The 21,005-nt window shown below is 44.9% G+C and overlaps 2 protein-coding genes across 3 annotated transcripts in view; both read right to left on the bottom strand.

Moving 5' to 3' along the window:
• ZNF17 (zinc finger protein 17) overlaps positions 1–12,224 on the bottom strand; it is a 24,776-nt gene extending 12,552 nt beyond the window's left edge. The window contains exon 1 of the mRNA XM_063658531.1: positions 12,154–12,224. The gene's annotated coding sequence lies outside the window, so the exon portion shown is untranslated. The remainder of the gene's footprint in view (positions 1–12,153) is intronic.
• Positions 7,935–21,005, bottom strand: ZNF548 (zinc finger protein 548). Of its 2 annotated transcripts, none has more exons than XM_063658533.1 (3): positions 19,211–21,005; positions 12,154–12,280; positions 7,935–10,898 (listed from the first exon to the last, which is right to left on the bottom strand). In XM_063658533.1, exons 1-3 carry the CDS (start codon positions 19,223–19,225, stop codon positions 9,439–9,441), a joined length of 1,602 nt encoding a protein of 533 aa, XP_063514603.1. In that variant the 5' UTR covers positions 19,226–21,005; the 3' UTR covers positions 7,935–9,438. The 2 variants fall into 2 exon arrangements, with proteins under 2 accessions (XP_063514603.1, XP_054320517.2); XM_054464542.2 differs by lacking the exon at positions 19,211–21,005 and adding an exon at positions 15,111–15,144.

Here is a 21,005-nt window from a genome sequence, read left to right as displayed (position 1 = left end):
ATTAAAAACATGTTAATCATTTACCAACAATACATCCCTACCATCCTACAATTCTATTTCTAGATATTTACCAAAAGAAACTAAACAAACTTTTTTTTTTCTTTTTTTGAGATAGAGTCTCTGTCGCCCAGGCTGGAGTGCAATGGCGCGATCTCGGCTCACTGTAACCTCTGCCTCCCAGGTTCAGGCGATTCTCCTGCCTCACCCTCCGGAGTAGCTGGGATTACAGGCATGGCCACCACGCCTGGCTGATTTTCGTACTTTTAATAGAGACGGGGTTTCACCATGTTGGCCAGGCTGGTCTTGAACTCCTGGCCTCAGGTGATCCACCCGCCTCAGCCTCCCAAAGTGCTGGGATTACAGGCATGAGCCACCTCGCCTGGCCCAAACATCCATCTAATACTTGGTGACAGGCCATATATCTTTGAATATATATATATATATATGGAGACAGAGAGAGAGAGAGAGAGTCTTGCTCTGTTGCCCAGGCTGGAGTGCAGTCACATGATCTCAGCTCACTGCAACCTCTGCCTCCTGGGTTCAAGCAATTCTCCTGCCTCAGCCTCCCGAGTAGCTGGGACTACAGGTGTGCACCACCACGCCCAGCTAATTTTTGTATTTTTAGTAGAGACAGGGTTTCACCACATTGGCCAGGCTGGTCTTGAACTCCTAACCTCATGATCCACCCACCTTGGCCTCCCAAAGTGCTGGGATTACAGGCATGAGCCACCGTGCCCAGCCCTTTTAATATATTTTATTAGGTGTTCCGCTACCTTTTGAAATTCCACTTTCATGTAATGAGCGGCTGTATGGTGACAATGGCCTAGGAGGCTCTGGACAGTGAAAGGGCATTCTCTTCTTATTTCCCCACAAGGACCTCATCTTGTTCAATGTTCCGACATGTTTCCACTCATTCCTGTTCCTCACACTTCATCATCCCACCACTTGTAGACAACGATTCTAAAAGTCTGTTGTGTGTTTTTGTATTTACATGTGTTTTAGAAAGAGGACCACTGTTACTTTTTGTGTAGTTTAATTGTACTGTACTATAGACTTCTCTCTCCCTTTGTTGGTACTCAAAATGTGTGTTGAATATGTATATATACTCCTGTGTCGAAGTCTACTTAAATGCTAGTAACTGCCCTGTTGTACTTTAGTGTGGACATTCAGTCTTCTACTTCACTCATAGATGTCTTTGGTCCTCCTCTTACACTTAATGCTACAACATATTGTCTCCATGTCCCTGCTGCCTTGAACAGTATTGTGAGAAAACTTCTCTCACATAAGAATTTATGGACTTGACTGAGAGATATACCAGAAACAGGCTTTCTGTGTCACATGATATTCTAGAAAATCATTTTTTTACAGTACCTGTGCAGATTGTTTTATGAAACTGCTACAGTCTTTGACTCTTCCATGAAATAAACATGATTGCAGCTACATCACCCCATATTTCTTTCCATAGTATAGTAATTTATAGAACTTAAAGTAACATGCAATAATATCTAATTTGCATTTCTCTAACACTAACGAGTTTGAATATCCATTCATATTCTTGATAACCTTCTGATTTTTCTCTCTTGTTTATTGTATGCTCATGCTTTAGTTCATTTCTAAGATCTCTGACTTTATTCCTTTAAGAAGATTCTGAAACTTTGGCTGGGCACAGTGGCTCATGCCTGTAATCCCAATACTTTGAAAGGTGGAGGTGGGAGGATCATTTGAGTCTAGGAGTTCGAGACCAGCCTGGGCAGTATAGTGAAATCCCCGTCTCTACCAAAAAGTTAAAAATTAGCCAAGCACGGTAGTGCGCACTTGTAGTCCCAGCTACTGGGGAGGCTGAAGTGAGAGGATTGCTTGAACCTGAGAGGTGGAGGCTGCTGTGAGTGGAGATCACGCCACTGCACTCCATCCTGGGTGAAAGAGACCCTGTCTCAAGAAAAAAGCAAAAAAATCTAAAACTCGCATGCCTAAAACCGTAAAACTCAGCACATTTAGATATTTTAAATGCTTCTCTGAGTCCCTGAACTCACTCAATTTTGACTCATAATCTTTATGAAATAGAAAGCTTGAAATTTAGATGTAATTATATTAATTTGTTTTTTCATGTAACATTTTGTGCACTCTGGGATCAAAGAAAGACTTATCAGAGGGTAAATTCTGAGATCATTTTGTAGGTCTCACTCCAAAATTGTTTCCTTTCCATTTTCTATTTCTTACTCCCTGTTGACCTTTGTTAATTTTAATTTTTTCTGACATGAGTAGCTTAGTTGGAGGATAATATGAGATGGTGCTTATGAATGCTCCTAACTCCGGGCATGTCACATCACAGGTATGAAATATAAATAAAGTTTTCTCCTCTGTTCTCTCTGTATTATTGTATCTTCATTTCTTTTTCTTCTCTCTCCTTTTCTTTAAACTCCTAGTTTTGCTTGTTTTTTTCCCCATACTCTACCTTTAGTCTGTAGGAGACAAAAATTCTAAACATCCCATTCTCAATTGCAAAATAAACTTTTAAAATCCCCCAGAGATTGCACAACCTAGTCCACCATGTGAAACACCTGAGCACTCCTCCTAGGGCGCTGAGGTTAGGCCTAAATACCCTACTGCGCCCACTTCAGCCATCTCCTGTCTGCAGGCGCCATCTGCCGGTCTAGTGGCTGGCCCACAGAGCCCACTACAACCACTGCTAATGAGCACAGTAAATGAAACCCAGAAGAGTTTCGCACCACTGCCACCACCATCACGGATGCCACACCAGCAGCCCAGGGGCTCAAGAGTACACTCACATGCTTGGTACACTGCTATCACAATCAGCATCTAAGAAAGCCAACCAGAGGCCTAAGAATCAGCCTGCCTAGAACTGCCAACACAGGTACCAACATTCAGCACCACAAAGCACAGGGATAAACATTCGTAGCTCACCACCAGTAGTACTGCTAAAGCCTGAAGATAAGCTCATCTGGCATTCTGTTCCCAGCACAACTTTACCAAAACCTCCACTAATAACTAACAATGTGCACCCTAACACACGAGAAAACCACTTGAGCTGTTTAAAGCCAAGGAAATCATAAAAAAACTTTACTGCTGCATGCACTCAGAAGTAAAGCTAAAATGCCCTACTCAACCAAAACCATTGATACATCTTCAAAACCCCCACAAACAAAAAAGTGAATTCAAAAATAGAGAGATAAACTATTTTTTTAATTTTTTTAAGATGGAGTGGCCGGGCACGGTGGTTCATGCCTGTAATCCCAGCACTTTGGGAGGCCGAGGTGGGCGGATCACGAGGTCAGGAGATGGAGACCGTCCTGGTTAACACGGTGAAACCCCGTCTCTACTAAAAATACAAAAACTTAGCTGGGTGTGGTGGCGGGCACCTGTAGTCCCAGCTACTCGGGAGGCTGAGGCAGGAGAATGGCGTGAACCCACGAGGCGGAGATTGCAGTGAGCTGAGATCACAGCACTGCACTCCAGCCTGGGTGACAGTGCAAGACTCTGTGTCAAAAAAAAAAGATGGAGTTTCGCTCGTTTCCCAGGCTGTAGTGCGATGGCGCGATCTCAGCTCACCACAATCTCCACCTCCCGGGCTCAAGTGATTGTCCTGCCTCAGCCTCCCAAGTAGCTGGGATTACAGGTGCCTGTCACCACGCCCAGCTAATTTTTGTATTTTTAGTAGAGACGGGGTTTCACTGTGTTAGCCAGTATGGTCTCGATCTCCTGACATCGTGATCCGCCCGCCTCAGCCTCCCAAAGTGCTGGGATTACAGGCGTGAGCCACTGCGCCCGGCCCAAGACTGAGTAATTTTTAAAGTAAAAAGGTTTAATTAACTCTGTTAGTTAAACACAACCTATACACAACCCTCTTGTTTCACAGTGGAAGAACCCTGTCAGTTGCAGAGGACAGATTTATTAATTCACCAGGCATGACATGACACACTTCAACAGAACAAAAAAGCACTCATTTAGCTTGAAACAAGGAAGATGTTCCAACACACAGGTGATGGGGCAGCACAGGCTATGTAGGCTTTTTATCTTTAGGGAAGGCTCAAGGCCCATCCCTATGTAGATGATGCAAATATGGTTTGAAATTTATAGTCCAGGGAGGCTACAGGAATTCATAAAATCATTGATTTAGTTGCTCTGACATTGACCTTGGCTACAGGAGGTACACAGGTCCTTAGGTCTTTGGAATTCCTGTAATACCCCACCCCACACAGCCATAGCTACCGGGACATTTGTGAGTGCTCCTTTAGAGGGGACTCATCCACTCTACTGCAGTCTCTCCCATGTCCTATTAATCCAACCAGTATTTATTACAGAATATGGCTTCCGGCCAGGTGCAGTGGCTCACGCCTGTAATCCTGGCACTTTGGGAGGCTGAGGTGGGCAGATCACGAGGTCAGGAGTTTGAGACTAGCCTGGCCAATATAATATGGTGAAACCCCATCTCTAATAAAAATACAAAAATTAGCCGGGCGTGGTGGCGTGCACCTACAGTCCCAGCTACTCGGAAGGCTGAGGCAGGAGAATTGTTTGAACCCAGGAAGCGAGGTTGCAGTGAGCTGAGATCATCCCACTGCACTCCAGCCTGGGCAACAGAGCGAGATGTCTCAAAAAAAAAAAAAAAAAAAAAAGAATATGGCTTCCATCTGGCCCTAAAGGTCAACAGCCAGGAACATATACCTAGATAGCGTTTTACTTCAGGACCCATAGCTTCCAGCAGGTCACAAGAAACAGCTATCCCTCATCAATGCAGGGGAAATATGGGAAATATAGGTAGGGATACCCAATGCATACTGTTGCCCAATGCCTTAAACATCAAGGCAACTGTTTTCTCCTCAAATTGTACTCTTCTGAATACAAATAATCTTTGTACTCAGGGCTTGAGATTTTGTGCAGAAGTCTTTCACACTTTCCCAGGAGGCTTCTCATGGCAATGCAAATTGGTCCAAATCTGCATACGAACTGATCTTTTGCTTCCTACTACTCCCTCTGGAGCTCATAAAGTAAAGGTCTCACAAAAAACCATTCATGCTTTTATTCTAGCAGAGACCAATTCTGTTCAAAACCCACTGCATACGGTGACTAGATTTCCAAGAGTTAAGGTAGCCTAAACAATGTGACCTTTATTATCACAAAACCAACCAGGGTATGTGTGTGCATTAGGGGTGAGAAGGAGTTCACAGTGTGGGCGACTGGCAGGCTGGAAAATTCCATCCCAAGTGTCATGATGACACAGGATACTTTCCGTGCCACTTCACCAGCCGGAAACCTCCATGGCCGAAGCACTTCTGCCCAGACATCACTTGGCCTGCTGGGCTCACTCCACTAACTCAGTCCAACAGGCTGTGCTTGGCTCATGCTACCAGCCGGATCCTGTGCCCACCATGGCTCTGTGCTTGGCCTACAGCTGGTCCAGGCATGCTGCGACCGGCTTCTGCCTTGGAAGCTGGTATCTGGACAAGGGGGACATGGCAGCACCCAAAAACTCAGAGATGCCAGCAACCGCAGAGCCCCAAGGGGTGCTACAGCTTTTGCTCAGGGAATCCCAAGGTCTGAGGCCCAAGGAAGCATTACAGCTCATTTGTGTTACAGCTTGTCCATTCCCACCATCCACACACTTCAGTGAATGGGGGTGTGTCACAGCTTGTTTGGTCCTGCCACCCTGCTCCAGCCCACGGCTCATGGGCTGGCCTGGCCCTGCTGCCGCTGCTTCCTGTCACATGGGGTGGCTGCCTGGGGCTGGTGGAAGGCAGGAGGGCTACAGTATTACAGCTCCTTTCACACCCGCCATTTGGCAGTTTCTGAGTTCTTGTCCCATGACCAAGAAGAATGACGTTATGTGGACACCAGGGAGTGAGCAAGGCAGGGAACTTTATTGAGTGGCAGAAAAGCTCTCAACAAGAGGGGACCTGAAAGTGGGTAGCCCAGTGTGTAGCTGGACCCAGGGTTTTTATGGGCTTAGAATGGGGACTGCGTACTGATTGGTCCATGGGTGGGCCTGGAAAAAGCACCATTTGATTGGCTAAAAGGCATTGAGGAAGTTCTCACTCCAGTCACGGACTCCACTTGGAACTGACAGCTCAATTTTCAGGCTTTAAACTGTCGTTGGCTTGAAGTTTGGGTTTCACCAGGGACCCATCCTTAGTCTGTCTAGCAATTTATCTGCCTCCTACCACTATCAATGAGATAACCAATACTTTCCCCTGGAGAAAGGAAATTTCTGCAATCTGCCTGCCAAAGCCAGTCCATGTCTTCTGTCCAAGGCTGATGTCTATGCCCTAATCAATCATAAGAGGGGGGGTGAGGACTCCAAAGTGTTCAAGTGACTAGTGAATTCTTCAGATAGAGAACACAGCATGCTACCATAACTGCATTTTAATGTGACTAAAATGCTACACACCATGGCTCTTTGCCAGTTGGTAGAAAACAGATGACATTTTTAAACAGGCACTGGCAGGGGCATAACTCTGGGAAAGGCCCCAGTCAAGTTGAAAAGTGCAACACAGTTCACAAAATCTTCCCATATATCTGGCAGTATGGACAATATCCCTAGTGTGGATGTTTAGATGCAGGAGGCTCAACTGCTGGCTCTCTCCCTAAAAAGCTAATCTCCAAAGCACTGCTCTACTGAGTTATCATGTTAACAAGGAAAGATGACATTGCCTTCACTTCTACTTTTCTCTAGGGTGAACTTGCTGGCACGAAATGAGGTTATGCTAATGGCTAAAGACTTTCCAACATTCATTAGATTCATAATACCTTTCTGGGTTCTTCTGATAGCAGGAAACAACCCAATGTCACTTGGATACACAAAATCAGAACTATTTATTACCTATAGCTAAGAATGAGAGAACTTGGGTAGGGTCCCACAGAAGGTTGCATCTGAGACAGAGTAACAGCAACCTGAGGCTGCAGGGGACAACTTAGGTAAGGCAAGGGGATTGCATTAGCTATGTTTTCCATGTTCCCCGTGGACTGGCTAATTTGAATAATTTGGGCTGGAATACAGCAGTCTGGAGTGTGAAAGCCCACTAGCCTTGTCCCCAAAACTGAGTCTCACACACACACACCTAAAATGTGTGGTACTGACATAAAGACAGACATATGACCAATAAAATAGAGAATCCACATATAAACCATGGCATATATGGACAAATGATTTTGACAAGTGTGCCAAGACTACTCAACAGAGGAAAGATGCTCTTTTCAACAAATGGTGCTTGGAAAACTGGATAGCCACATAAAGTGGACTTTTGCCTTAAACCATATGCAAAAATGAACCCCAAGTAGATTAAAGATCTAAATGTAGCCAGGTACAGTGCATTACAAATCCTGCCTGTAATCTGAGCAATTTGGGAGGCCAAGGCAGGGGGATCACTTAAGGCCAGAAGTTTAAGACCAGCCTGGCCAACATGGCAAAACCCCATCTCTACTAAAAATACAAAAATTAGCCAGGTGTGGTGGCGTACACTTGTAATCCAAGCTACTTGGGAGGCTGAGGTGGGGTGATGGTTCGAACCCAGGAGGCGGAGGTTGCAGTGAGCTGAGATTCCACTACTGCACTCCAGCCTGGGTGACAGAGCAAGACTCTGTCTCCAAAAGAAAAAAAAAAAAGACCTAAATGTAAGACCTACAAATATAAAATTCTTAGAATAAAACATAGGGAAAATGCTTGACGTTGGATTTGATACTAATTTTTATATATATATAACATCAAAAGCCCAGGTAACAGAAGTAAAAATAGATAAAATGGACTACAGTCATCCCTTGGTGTCCGTGGGGGACTGATTCCAGGACCCCTTGTGGATACCAAAATCATCTGATGCTCAAGAGATCCCTCACATAAAAAGGCATAGTGTTTGCATATAACCTACATACATCTTCCTATATAATCACTAGGTTATTTATAACTTCTAATACAATGTAAATGCTATGTAAATATTTATTATACTATATGGTTTAGGGAATAATGACAAGAAAAAAATGTCCGTTCATGTTTAGTACAGATGCAACTACCCTTTTTGTTTTCCAAATATTTTTGATTAATGATCACTGCAATCCATGGATGCTCCAAATACTTTTGATCCATGGTTGCTTCAATCCATGAATACAGAGCCCACAGACAGAGAGAGTCAACAGTACATCAAAATTTAAAATTTCATCAAAGGACACAATCCACAGAGTGAAAAAGCAACCTATGGACTGGGAGGTAATATGTAAAAAGCATATATTTGGTAAGGAGTTAATATCCAGAATGTATAAAGAACTTCTACAACTCAACAACAAAAAGCAAATAGTCCCATTAAAAATGGAAAGACTTGAATATTTTTCCAGATACACAAATGCCTAACAAGCACATGAAAAGATCCTCAACATCATTAATCATTCACAAAATAAAAATGAAAGACACTATAGATTCCACCTCACATCCAACAGGATGGCTTCTATCCAAAACAAAAGGCACTACAAAAAACCCCAAAAACAGAAATGGAAAATGAACAATGTTGGTGACGATGTATATAGATTGCAATCCTTGTGCACTGCTGGTGGGAATGTAAAATAGCACAGGTACTATGAAAAAAATTTTCCCAAAAATATTAAAAATAGAAATCCTGGCCAGGCACGGTGGCTCACGCCTGTAATCCCAGCACTTTGAGAGGCCAAGGCAGGCAGATCACAAGTTCATGAGATCAGGACCATCCTGGCTAACACGGTGAAACCCCGTCTCTACTAAAAATACAAAAAAATTAGCCAGGCGCGGTGGCAGGCACCTGTAGTCTCAGCTACTTGGGAGGGCGAGGCAGAAGAATGGCACGAACCCGGGAGGCGGAGCTTGCAGTGAGCCAAGATCACACCACTGCACTCCAGCCTGGGTGACAGAGCAAGACTCTGTCTCAAAAAAAAAAAAAAAAAAGAAAAAAAGAAATGCTATATGATCCAGCACCACCATTTCTGAGTATATACCCTACAAGAATTGAAAGTAGAATCTTGAATAGACACTTGTACACTCATCTTTATAGCAGCATTATTTCAATAGGCAAAAGGTGGAAGTAGCCCAAGCATCCACTAACAGATGAATGGATAAATAAATGTGGTATATAAATACCATAGAATATTATTTCACCTAAAAAGGAAGGATATTCTGACACATTATACAACGTGGGTGAACCGTGAAGACCTGATCCTAAGTGAAATAAGCCAGTGTCAAAAGATAAATACTGTATGAATCCACTTATATGAGGTACCAATAGATATCAAATTCATAGATACAGAGTATAGAAACATAGTTGAGACATTTCTGGGGAAGCAGGGAAGGGGAATGAGTTGTTAATGGCTACAGCATTTTACTTTTTTTGTAAGAGGAAAAATGTTCTGGAGATTAGTTGCATAAAAATGTGGAATTTATATGACATTACTACCCAATTACAATAGTCAATGGTAAACTTTCTCCATTGTGAAATCTCTGATGTTTAATGAGGTTGGAGTTTTAGCTAAAGAATTCCCCACATTCATGGAGCACACAAGCCTCTCTTCACTGTGGATTTTCTGGTGATGAACCAGGTGAGACTTCCTAATAAAGGCCTTCTGGCATTCGCTGCACTCATAAGGTCTTTCTCCACTGTGGATTTTCTGGTGCTCAACAAGTATATGCTTGTGGCTAAAGGCTTTCCCACACTCTCTGCATTCGTAAGGCCTTTCTCCAGTGTGATTTCTCCAATGTTTAATGAGGTTGGAGTTGTAACGAAAGAATTTCCCACATTCGCTGCACTCATAAGGCCTTTCTCCCGTGTGGACTCTCTGGTGTCTAATGAGCCTGCAGTGGTACCTAAATGATTTCCCACATTCACTGCATTTATAAGGCCTTTCTCCAGTGTGATTTCTCCAATGTTTAACGAGGCTGGAGTTGTACCTAAACAATTCCCCACATACACTGCACTCATAAGGCCTTTCTCCAGTGTGAATTCTCTGATGTCTAATGAGTGTAGAGATATACCTAAAAAATTTCCCACAATCATTGCACTTATAAGGTCTTTCTCCGGTGTGAACTCTCTGATGTTTAATGAGTGTGGAGCTGTCCATAAAGAATTTCCCACATTCCCTGCACTCATACGGCCTTTCTCCGGTGTGAACTCTCTGATGTCTAACAAATGTGGAGCTGTACCGAAAGAATTTCCCACATGTGTTACACTCATAAGGCCTTTCTCCAGTGTGAACTCGCTTATGTCTCATGAGTCGGTAGTTGTACATAAAGGATTTTCCACATTCTCTGCACTCGTAAGTCCTTTCACTAGTGTGAACTGTCTGATGTTTCATGAAATTGGCACTGTACTTAAAGAATTTCCCACATTTGTTACATTCATAAGACCTTTCTCCTGTGTGGATTTTCTGGTGCTCAACAAATGAATAGCTGCAGGTGAAGGTTTTCCCACATTCACTACATTTGTAATCATTTTGTCCAGTCTGAAAGGCTTCTCTGTCCTCTGTGTCCCTGTATGGCTTCCACTCGCTTTGAGGGCCCTGGTGCTGGAGAAGGCATGAGGTGGCTGGTAAGTCCTTCCAGCCCTCCATGCATGTGAAGATCTCCTCTGCCACGTGAACTCTGTGGTTCTTCCCAAATGAAGGTATCCAATCATCCCCTCTGGAAAGATTTTCTCCAATTTGCTGCTTTGGGTGCTGAAAAAGCTCTGTCTCACAAATATATATGTCTTGCTCAGGATGAATTCCATTGTGCTCAACCAGGCACAGAATGTCTTTCAAGGGTGGGCCACATGTCTCACTAGGGTGGACCTTCTGGCTGGACAGACAGGGCCTTGAAGTTGTAACCTCTGACACTCCTACAGAAAAACCTTGCTGTGAAGGTGCCTCCTCATCCTCAGCTCCATGCCAAGAACCTGTCAGAACAGAAATGCTGGAGAAGTGCATGTTGACTCTTGTGGGAGGAAGCAGCTCCATCACAAATGTGTGTCAGGCACACACACAAATAAGGCCATGGGATTGGGGACATCATGGACATTAAGGCCAGTGAGAGGAGGGTCCACTATGCAGGGCTGGGCCTGGAAAGGCCCCATAATGGGAGAGCCCTGATGATGGTAAGCATACAAGGGAGGGGTATGGTACAGAGAGAGAAGGCAGGGTCTCCAACTCACTCCTCTGAAAACAGCCATCAACAAGCCATGGTTGCTGGAGACTGGCAAGCAGTGTGTAGAAGGTTCTCTCCAAACCCAGAGAGATCAGACTGTGACAGAGGAGCTCGTGTTCAGGGATACATGCAGACCTCACACCATGTTAAATACAGGCCATGCGTTGGCAGGCATTCAAAGGGAGCAGTGGAAAAGAATGGGTGAAAGGTGGTGGCCCCAGAAGTACAGACTGTGGGGCATTGGAGGTGCAGGGGCCAGGAATCATACTAGAAATGATAATGGGGAAGAAAAGGTAGAAATCTGTGGCCAGCGGCCCTGGCAACAAACAACGGTGAACACAGGACTGGTTCCCAGGGTGATTTGACCCCACCTGTGACGTCAACCCTTTTCCCAACTCCCAGGAACCAGGGCCATGTCCCTGAGCCTCTAATGCCATTGTTGAAGTAATATCCACCCTCTCAGGTACCTAGGGCCGTCTCTAGGGGAAAGAAAGAGAAAAAGGGTAAAGAGCACATGCCCAGAGAGATCAAGCCCATGGCATCCCATATTCTATAATCGTAAGAACTTCACAGAAGAGTCCTGCGTCCTGCACAGTCAACTCAGCAGTCCCCAGAATTAGTGACCAGGGCAGTGCCTGAAATTCCAAGCACAGGAAGGCACCAAGAAATATCAGCGAGAGAAAGGGGACAACAGAACACAGGTCTCATGTGTTTGGACAGAGTAACCTGACCAGGGACAGACAAGGCTGGTGGGGTCTCTATGCCAAATTCAACATTTCTGGCTCCTGAGCCCTTTCTTGTAAGCCTCAGAGCAGCAGGGATGGGGATGCTAGGAAAAAGGGGGTATAGAACACACAGCCCAGCCCTGACTCCCACAGCATATATGCCAAGAAACAGGGAAAAGAAGCAGCACCCATGGTCTCACTGTGGGAAACGCAGAGCTGCCTTTGGGTAAAAAGGGGTAACACAGCCCAACCCAGGACACTGGGCAAGTGTGAGGGCCTTACCTAGTGAGGACAAAAGGGCCAAATTCTCCAGCATCACATCACGGTACAGCAATCTCTGAGCCTCATCAAGGTGCCCCCACTCCTCCTGGGAGAAATATATGGCCACGTCCTCAAAGACCACACGGGCCTGCCAAATTGGGAAAGATGAATACATAAGCAGCTTCTTTTCAAGCTGTATTTACTTAAGTTCTCTATTTTCTACTTATATTTACCACCCATTAAACACAGGGCCAAACTAACAGCCAAATGTGTTTCCATCTCCCCTACCACCCTGGGCCCATATTCTCAAACTAAGCCAGTATTTCCTATGCTCTAAATCAACCCAGGGCCAGGTACTGCAAAACTAGGGACAGTCCCAATAGCCCAGGTGTCCTGGAATTATTTAAACTAGCCAAACTATCCTGACGCCCAGCCCTGCCTTGCTTTCCCTTGGAAACCCCAATAACGTCTATGGACTAAACTAAACTTTCCCCTCACTCCAATTTTCCTCCTGACCAAATCTGGTGCCTCACCATGTGGCCCTGTGTTATGTGGTATGCACCCTCCTTGGGGAAATACAAGGAATAAATATCTTCTATCAGTCATTGGCCTGTCCCCAGCATCAATCACTCACATCCATAAATTAAAACCCAATAGGTAAAATGACTGCTACATTTCTCTCTCCAGGATCTCATCGCTGTCCCCTACACCTCCATTCCTTGCTCAATCTCTTCCACACCCTCCCAATGTGGAAGAGAAACCACATCCAGGTGGCATAAGTGACTTTTCTCTCCCCATTTCCATTGGCTACCATGTCCAGCACACAGAGAAAACAGGTGAAGGACAAGGTAGAAAAGCACCCTCTAGGATGTGGGCCTCCCATGGGGGGATCCATCCTCTCCTGACAGCCAGTTTGCATGGAGTCACCCAGATCTTGCCTCCCAAGACAACCAAACTCAGACTCATCCTCCTCCCTTGAGCTACCAGGGCCAAGGCCTGGGGCCCTCCATTCACACTCCTCCTGCCTGCACATCACTCTTTGGACAGCACTCCAATCCCATCTCTCACACCTCCACTCCTCTCAATTCCACAGACACCTCCCAGCCCACACCACAGGCATTTCCTTCAGCTCCTAACAGGCCACTCTGCACATGGAAACCAGGTGGTGCACGGCAAATACGCTCAGCATCCAATTCATTCCCAGTCCTGTCCCAGAACACCAAAGTCCCCTAGCACCGGGGGCAGCCCTAGGCCCTGGATTGAAGGTTCCCTACATGGCCCTGTTTCTCACTTCACTGTCAGCTGCCCAAACCATGTGAGGACTTCACATACTCTCAGCTGTGTTCTGCCTCATGGTACACTCTGTCCCATAAACAGTCAGGAAAATTGCTCTCCACCAAAACCTCATTCCAAGCCCAGCTGCACTGACCTCCACATTTCCACTCCTGATATGGTTTGGCTCTGTGTCCCCACCCAAATCTCATGTTGAATTGTAATCCCCACGTGTCAGGGGAGGGACCTGGTGGGATGTGACTGGATCATGAGGGCATATTTTCCCCTTGCCTTTCTCATAGTAGTAAGTTCTCACGAGATCTGGTTGTTTAAAAGTGTGTGGCTCTTCCCCCTTCATTCTCTCCCTCTCTCCTGCTCCATCATGGGAAGATGTGCCTCGCTTCCCCTTCACCTTCCGCCAGGATTGTAAGTTTCCTGAGGCCTCCCAGTTATGCTTTCTGTTATGCCTGAAGAACTGTGAGTCAGTTAAACCTCTTTTCTTCATAAATTACCCAGTCTCAGGTAGTTCTTTACAGCAGTATGGAAACGGATTAATACAACTCCCATCCTCACCTCCTCCCAACTGCTACTTAGCAACTCTCCAATCTCACCCATTATCCCCCCTCAGCAACCCCATCATGTCCACTCTCCTTCAGAAGCCTTTCTCACTCCTATACCCCACCATCTCACATACACTCATCCCCACAAACACTCTATTCCCTCATTTGTCTAGTGACTCCTCCACCACTGCACAGGTACCCAGTAAGAGACCCAGTTCTCATGCCCCATTCCAATTCTCTGTCTTCGATCAGCACTGCCACCATAACCTAGAGATGCTGTCACCTAAACTGAATCCATGGCTTCATCCTGGTCCATACGACAGCCACCGTAGCGTGGACGTCTCCAACCTGAACTCCTCCACCAGGAGTCTCTGAGACATCTGTGGCTTGAACAAACACTGACTCCTCATACTCACTCTGAAAATTCCTAATACTGCTGACTTCTCCCATCTTAGCTGATGGAGCATCTATGCTTCCAAACAAAAACCATGGGGCCACTCCTGATTCCCCTTCTATCCCACCTCCCCAGTTGCCTCACTCTCTATATTATAAAATGTGGGCAGCTCTAGTTAAAACTGAAGCTATGACAACTCTTGACAAGCCACCACCAACATCCACCTAGACTGCTGCAGAAGCATCCTCTCAGATCTCCCTGCCGTTACCCTCACCTCCACAGTCTGTCCTCCACTCAGAAGCCAAAGAAAGTCTCTTAAACTAGGGTCCTATCACTACCTCTTTTGCTTCAAATCTTCCCCGTCTCCCACTTCCCTTAGATTAGAGACCCAGGGCCTAGGCTGTCATTCCAGGCCTGATGTTTGTGTGTCTCTAGCCACCTCCCACTCTGCTCCGTATTCCTACCAGATGTAACAGACATTTGCAGTTCCCTAAAAACCCAGCTCAGTCTCTCCTCCAAACATTGAAACATTCTGAATCCTGTGCCCAAGAAGCCCTAACATATCTTATCAGATCAATTCCCAAAAACAGGGACCAGTCTATGTAACCCAGCAGCCAACTTGTAATACTGAAACTGGTGAAACCACCCACTCTTCAGACATAAGAGAAAGACAGGAAAAGAGGTTTTGTCACCTGCCAAAACCATCTGGGAGAGAACCAGGGTGGATGAATGGTAGGAAACACTCTACTCACGTGTGTAGGGTCCATTTCTGCCATCACCAGGGACCCTGAGGGAAGAGAAAGGCCATGAGAAATTGACAGCCATGGAAGGATCCTTCAGGCTGAGATGGACCACCACCTCGTCTGCCCTGCCTGGGAGCAAACTGATCTCAATTCATTGAATAAAGTTCCTCAGGCCTCAGTGCTGCAGCTCTGTGACCATGGAAAAGAACTGAACCCACCTGAGCTTCAGTGTCCCCATCTGTAAATAGATTGCAAGAACAGTTGCCCCCGTCACAGGGCTCATATTAGTATCAAACATCAGTAGCATGTACTATATATATCAGCTGCTATGGTCCAAGATTAACGGTTTTGTACATGAGTTCAATGCAAATGAAAGAGTGGGGTTTTGAAATTTTCATGTAGTTTTTAGCTTAAGATTTTAGAGGATGTGATATTAACTTTTTCCAAGGAAAGTAAATGAGATAAATTAACATCAAACCAATTATGAAGCACTTTTAGAAAATTTTATTTATTTATTTTTATTTTATTTATTTATTTATTATTTATTTATTTATTGAGACAGAGTTTTGCTCTTGTTGCCCAGGCTGGAGTGCAATGGCGTGATCTTGGCTCACTGCAACCTCCGCCTCCCGGGTTCAAGCGATTCTCCTGCCTCAGCCTCCCAAGTAGCTGGGATTACAGGCATGTGCCACCACGCCTGGCTAATTTTGTATTTTTAGTAGAGACATGGTTTCTCCATGTTGGTCAGGCTGGTCTCAAACTCCCGACCTCAGGTGATCCGACCGCCTCGGCTTCCCAAAGTGCTGGGATTACAGGTGTGATCACCTGTACACCGCACCCAGCTCACTTTTAGAAATTTAACATAATGACTTCACTATTAACTGCCTACCTGTTTGCACACACTTAGAAAGATATTGTCTAATTAGGGTTTAAATCAGTAAGTGTTTCATACATTATTAAGTTAATGAGTTACAGAGAGGGGAAGAGTAGGCAGGTCAAGTACTGGTCCTTTCTGCAACCAGGTCTACCTGCTACATAATCTTCTAAAGTGAGCTTGCCAGGAGACCTTGGCTGGGGCAGTAGATCATCCCCTCTTGCCCTGACATGTAGAGAAGGGGAAAAAGCAGTGCTCTGATCTGGAACCCAGCTATTCCACCAGCCTCAATAACATTTCTCTTGTTCAACAGAGAGTGGCCCTGAGGGTCAACGAAGCCTGCAGGTGCAGGATCGAAACCACCTCACACCTCAGCCTCCATCCCAGGCTATGTGCTTACCCAGTCCAGGCCTCCCTTTTTATAGCTACAATCCAGAATCCCTGTTATGCCAGGTCTGCACCTTTCTGGACACAGTATGATGTCTTTGGAGCCACCAGTGGTCTGGCCCCCAAGTCTCAGCCCTCTGCTCTCTCAACACAGAGCCCACCTGAAATGACAACATCAAGATTTCCCACAAATTAAGTCCATCTGACTTCAAATTATACTACAAGTTGGTAGTAACCAAAACAGCATGGTAATGGTATAGAAACAGACACATAAGGTGTATAGCTCAGTAGTAAAGCATTTGACTGCAGAAATAGACACAAAGATCAATGGAACAGAACAAAGTTCCTAGAAATAAAGCCACATATCCACAGCCAACTGATCTTTGAGAAAGGCAACAAATACGCACACTACGGAAAGGACACACTTTTCAATAAAAGATGCTGGGAAAACTGGATTGCCATATGAAGAAGAATGAATCTGGACCAATTTCTCTTGCCATATACAAAAATCAACTCAAGATGAATTAAAGATTTAAATGTAAGACCTGAACTAAAAATACTAAAGGAAAACCCAGGGAAACCCCTTCTGGACATTGCTCTAGGCAAAAAATTCATGAATAAGACTTCAAAAGCACAAACAACATAAACAAAAGTAGACAGATAGGACCTAATTAAACTAAATAGCTTCTGCATAGCAAAAAGACTAATCAACTAAGTGAATGTACAACCTGAAAAATGGGATGAAATATTTGCAAACTATGCATCTGACAGGGTACTAATATCCAGAATTTACAAGGAACTCAACAACAAACAAAACATAACAAAACAACAATGACAAAAAATCTCATTAACAGCACAGGTCTGGGCGCGGTGGCTCACACCTGTAATCCCAGCACTTTGGGAGGCCAAGGCGGGTGGATCACCTGACGTCAGGAGTTCAAGACCAGCCTGGCCAACATGGTGAAACCCCGTCTCTACTAAAAATACACAAAATTAGCTGGGCCTCATGGTGGGCGCCTGTAATCCCAGCTACTTGGGAGGCTGAGGCAGGAGAATTGCTTGAACGAACCTGGGAAGTGGAGGTTGCAGTGAGCTGATATCGCGCCACTGCACTCCAGCCTGGGCGACAGAGCGAGACTCCGTCTCAAAAAAAAAAAAAAAAAAAAACAACAACACAGTAAACACAGGACAGACACTTTTCAAAAGAAGACATATAAATGGCAAGCTGGCATATAAAAAAATGCTCAACATCATTAATCATCAGACAAATTCAAATTAAAACCACAATATCTCCTTACACCAGTCAGAATGGCTATTATTTAAATGTCAAAAAATAACCAATGTTGCCCAGGATATGGAGAAGAGAAAAAGCTTATACACTGTTGGTGAGAATGTAAATAAGTACAACCTCAATGGAAAAGTTTGAAGATTTTTAAAATAACTGAAAATAGAACTACCATTAAATCCACCAATCCCACTACTGGGCATCTACCCAAAGGAAAAGAAATCATTATATAAAAAACATACATGTATTTTTATCACAGCACTATTCACAATAGCAAAGATAGGGAATTAACCTAACTGTCCATCAATGTATGACTGGGTAAAGAAAATGTGCCATATATATACACAAAGTAATACCACTCGGCCACAAAAAAAAAGAGAAAGAAACTATATCTTTTACAGCAATGAGGATGGAACTGGAGGCCATTATTAAATGAAACAATTCAGAAACTGAAAGTCAAATACCAAATGTTCTCACTTACAAGTGGAAGCTGAATAACGTGTACACATGGACGCAGAGTGTGGAATGACAGACATTGGAGACTCCAAATAGGTAGAAGGATGAGACTAAGATGAGTGATGAGAAATTACTTAATGGATACAATGTACATTATTCAGGCGATGGATACATTAAAAGCCCAGACTTCACCACTATGCAAATATATCCATATAACAAAACTGCACTTGACTCCTTAAATTTATGCAAACAAACAAACAAAAAAACCCCAGAGACCTCCCTACTCCATCTGATCCTCAGACCATGCTCTGGCCCAGTCCACGCCCTCCATCCCTCTGGTATCGCCAACCCAATCCCCTTCCTCAGACTCCACACCTTTACGTCCACCTGCCTGTGTGACATACACATCTTGAGACATTTGAGAATCGCCATGTCCAAAATCCAACCTGTAATCTTATCCTGGAAATCTCTTTATGCTGACTTCCCCAACTCCATTCTTTCAAACGTTCAAACAGAAAACAAAAAAACAAAACAAACACTTGAAACGGTTCTTCACTGCCTTTGTTCAGACATAACTGAAGCACCAGGAAAACCTACCGGCCCTATCTTTCAGGCCTATGAAGAATCTCATCACATCTCCCTCTACTGTCACTGGTCCAGCCCCAACCATAATTCTCCTGGGTCTACTGCAGTGGCCTCAGGGCCTTTTCGCCAGTCTCTCTGTGTCCATTCCTAACCTGGTTTTCCTAACTTGAAACTTCGAACTCTGGACCTGCCCCCTCCAACTGTCCCTCCCTTGACAACCTTCCATGGTTACTGGCTGCTCAGGTTGCCATTCCAAGCGAGAATTCACAAAACCCTCTCTTTCCCGCAGAAACAACACACACCCCTGACGCCCCAACACAGCCCACTCGGCAGCGCCTCCATGCCCTGAACCTGAGGTCCCTAACGGGAGCTCTGAGGCTGCATCAAATCAGCTGATACGGGGACCCCACGCAGGAACGCCCCTCTCTTCGGGACAAGGGGCCTTGACCTGCAGGGCCCCTTCAGGGGGCTTCAGCACTGGGAGGACCGGTCGGGCGGGGGAGCCTGGGACGGAGCACCCACCTCAGTCAGGTTCATCAGCAAGGCCTCCGCCAGCCCAGCCAGGGAAGAGCGGGGCGGGGGCGACAAAGGCAAGACAAGGACGCCACTGTCTCCAGCGCTTGTCAGTTGACTCACTCCCGCCTCTCCGTGGTGGGAACCAAGCCGCTTCTCGCGCTTTTCCGCTCCGTCACTTCGGTGACGTCAGACACAGCCATAGGCCAGAGCTGGTGAAACACCAGAGAGAACCAAAACGACCACCACCAGGAGGACGGCGGAAGTCCTGCCCTCCGTCGGTGCGCACGCACGCACGCAAACGTCCCCTTCTAAGCCTTTATTGGGTAAGTCGTGCCGCCGAGAGCTGCAGTGTCTTCTGGGTTATGAAGTTTCGACACCGCTTCCGGACTTGCCTTAGAGCGTTGATCAGTCCTTATATGGCAGATAAAGGCCCAGTGGCACTGTCAGGGGAGCTGGGAAACGGAGTCCCCGACTCCAAAGACAGGAGGGGACTTGGCTTGCTCTTAAAGGCAACATACGGTATTTTTTTGGATTGTAGTGTAGGATATTTACAGAAATGTTAGCAACTTATTACTTAAGACTCTATTAAACACAGCTAATTCCCAATAACTACACGTCCAAAGACGCACCCCATACCATAAAGGCAGTCTGCCTCTACTCATGCCTGCCAGCCATATTATTGCTTTTCAAATACACATACAGTTACGCTTTGGCGTCTGTTTAGTAAGCTTCAATATGTTTGGTCCAGAAGAAGAAAGAAAGACTACACAGTTAGGCCTAGGGACTAGAATTTGTAGGAAGGATGGCAGGAGACACTGAAGTAGGTTGAAAGGGTGAAGCTATGCCTCTGAATCAAAGAGAAGACGTCTTACCTGACTGTAGAGTCAGCGATTGTGTTCCTACGAAGGGTGCAACGCTTTTATTCTAATAATACTTACTACTTCATATCTGAGATATTTTCCATTTATTTTAAGAATCACAATCCTATCTGAAAACGAGAGTGATGACCAAAATGAGTGATTGAGGCATAAGTCACAAATCATAGAGGATTACTGGACCAGCCTAAGGGCACATCCAGAAAACTGTAAGTCACAGAAGCATCTGTGGCTGATTTTTCCAAAGAGGTTCTTAGGAGGTTTAGTATTTATTATACATTTTCCTTAAAAAGGAAGAGAGGTTGGCAGTGAGATAAATGATTACAGACATGTGAAACTTTAGTTAGTGCCCAGTAAATCTACATTTTACATAAGATAAACACGTGAGGGGAAAAGGGAATAGAGAAAGCAGATGTCTCATAGAAGGATGAAGGAATGAATAATCTCATCTTCTCTCTGTTCTGTACCTTGGAAGATAAGCTAGTAGTCTTCTGAAAAGGTTGATTTCTATTTAGCCCTTAGGGAAGAAAACCTAATGATTGTAGTGTGGTAGGGGATATAATGAGGTGTGTCTGATTTCCCATTCCTCTATAGTGGTGAATTCAGCTACCAAAGTTATTCTAGGGTTCTCACGGTCAAGAGGGCATCCATTCAGTCAGTTAGGGGGTGCTTAGAATTTTATTTTTATTTCTCAAGAGCAGCTGATACATGCCATTTCTGGACAACATTGTCTACCGTTTTCATAGTTGAAGCATATGCACATCTTATCCTCAAAAAAGGTGTGGAATTCCATTATGTTATTTTCTTCCTCAGAAGTGATTTAAAATTTCACCTGTGTTTACAACCGTATTTGCACAGGGAGTCGAAATGTGAAAAACATTTGTGAAATAAAAAAATTACTGAAATCTATTAGTAATTATGTAGGT

Source organism: Pongo pygmaeus, chromosome 20 (assembly GCF_028885625.2).
Source record: "Pongo pygmaeus isolate AG05252 chromosome 20, NHGRI_mPonPyg2-v2.0_pri, whole genome shotgun sequence".
NCBI classification, from domain to species: domain Eukaryota; kingdom Metazoa; phylum Chordata; class Mammalia; order Primates; family Hominidae; genus Pongo; species Pongo pygmaeus.
This window is presented reverse-complemented; position numbering and strand designations above follow the sequence as displayed.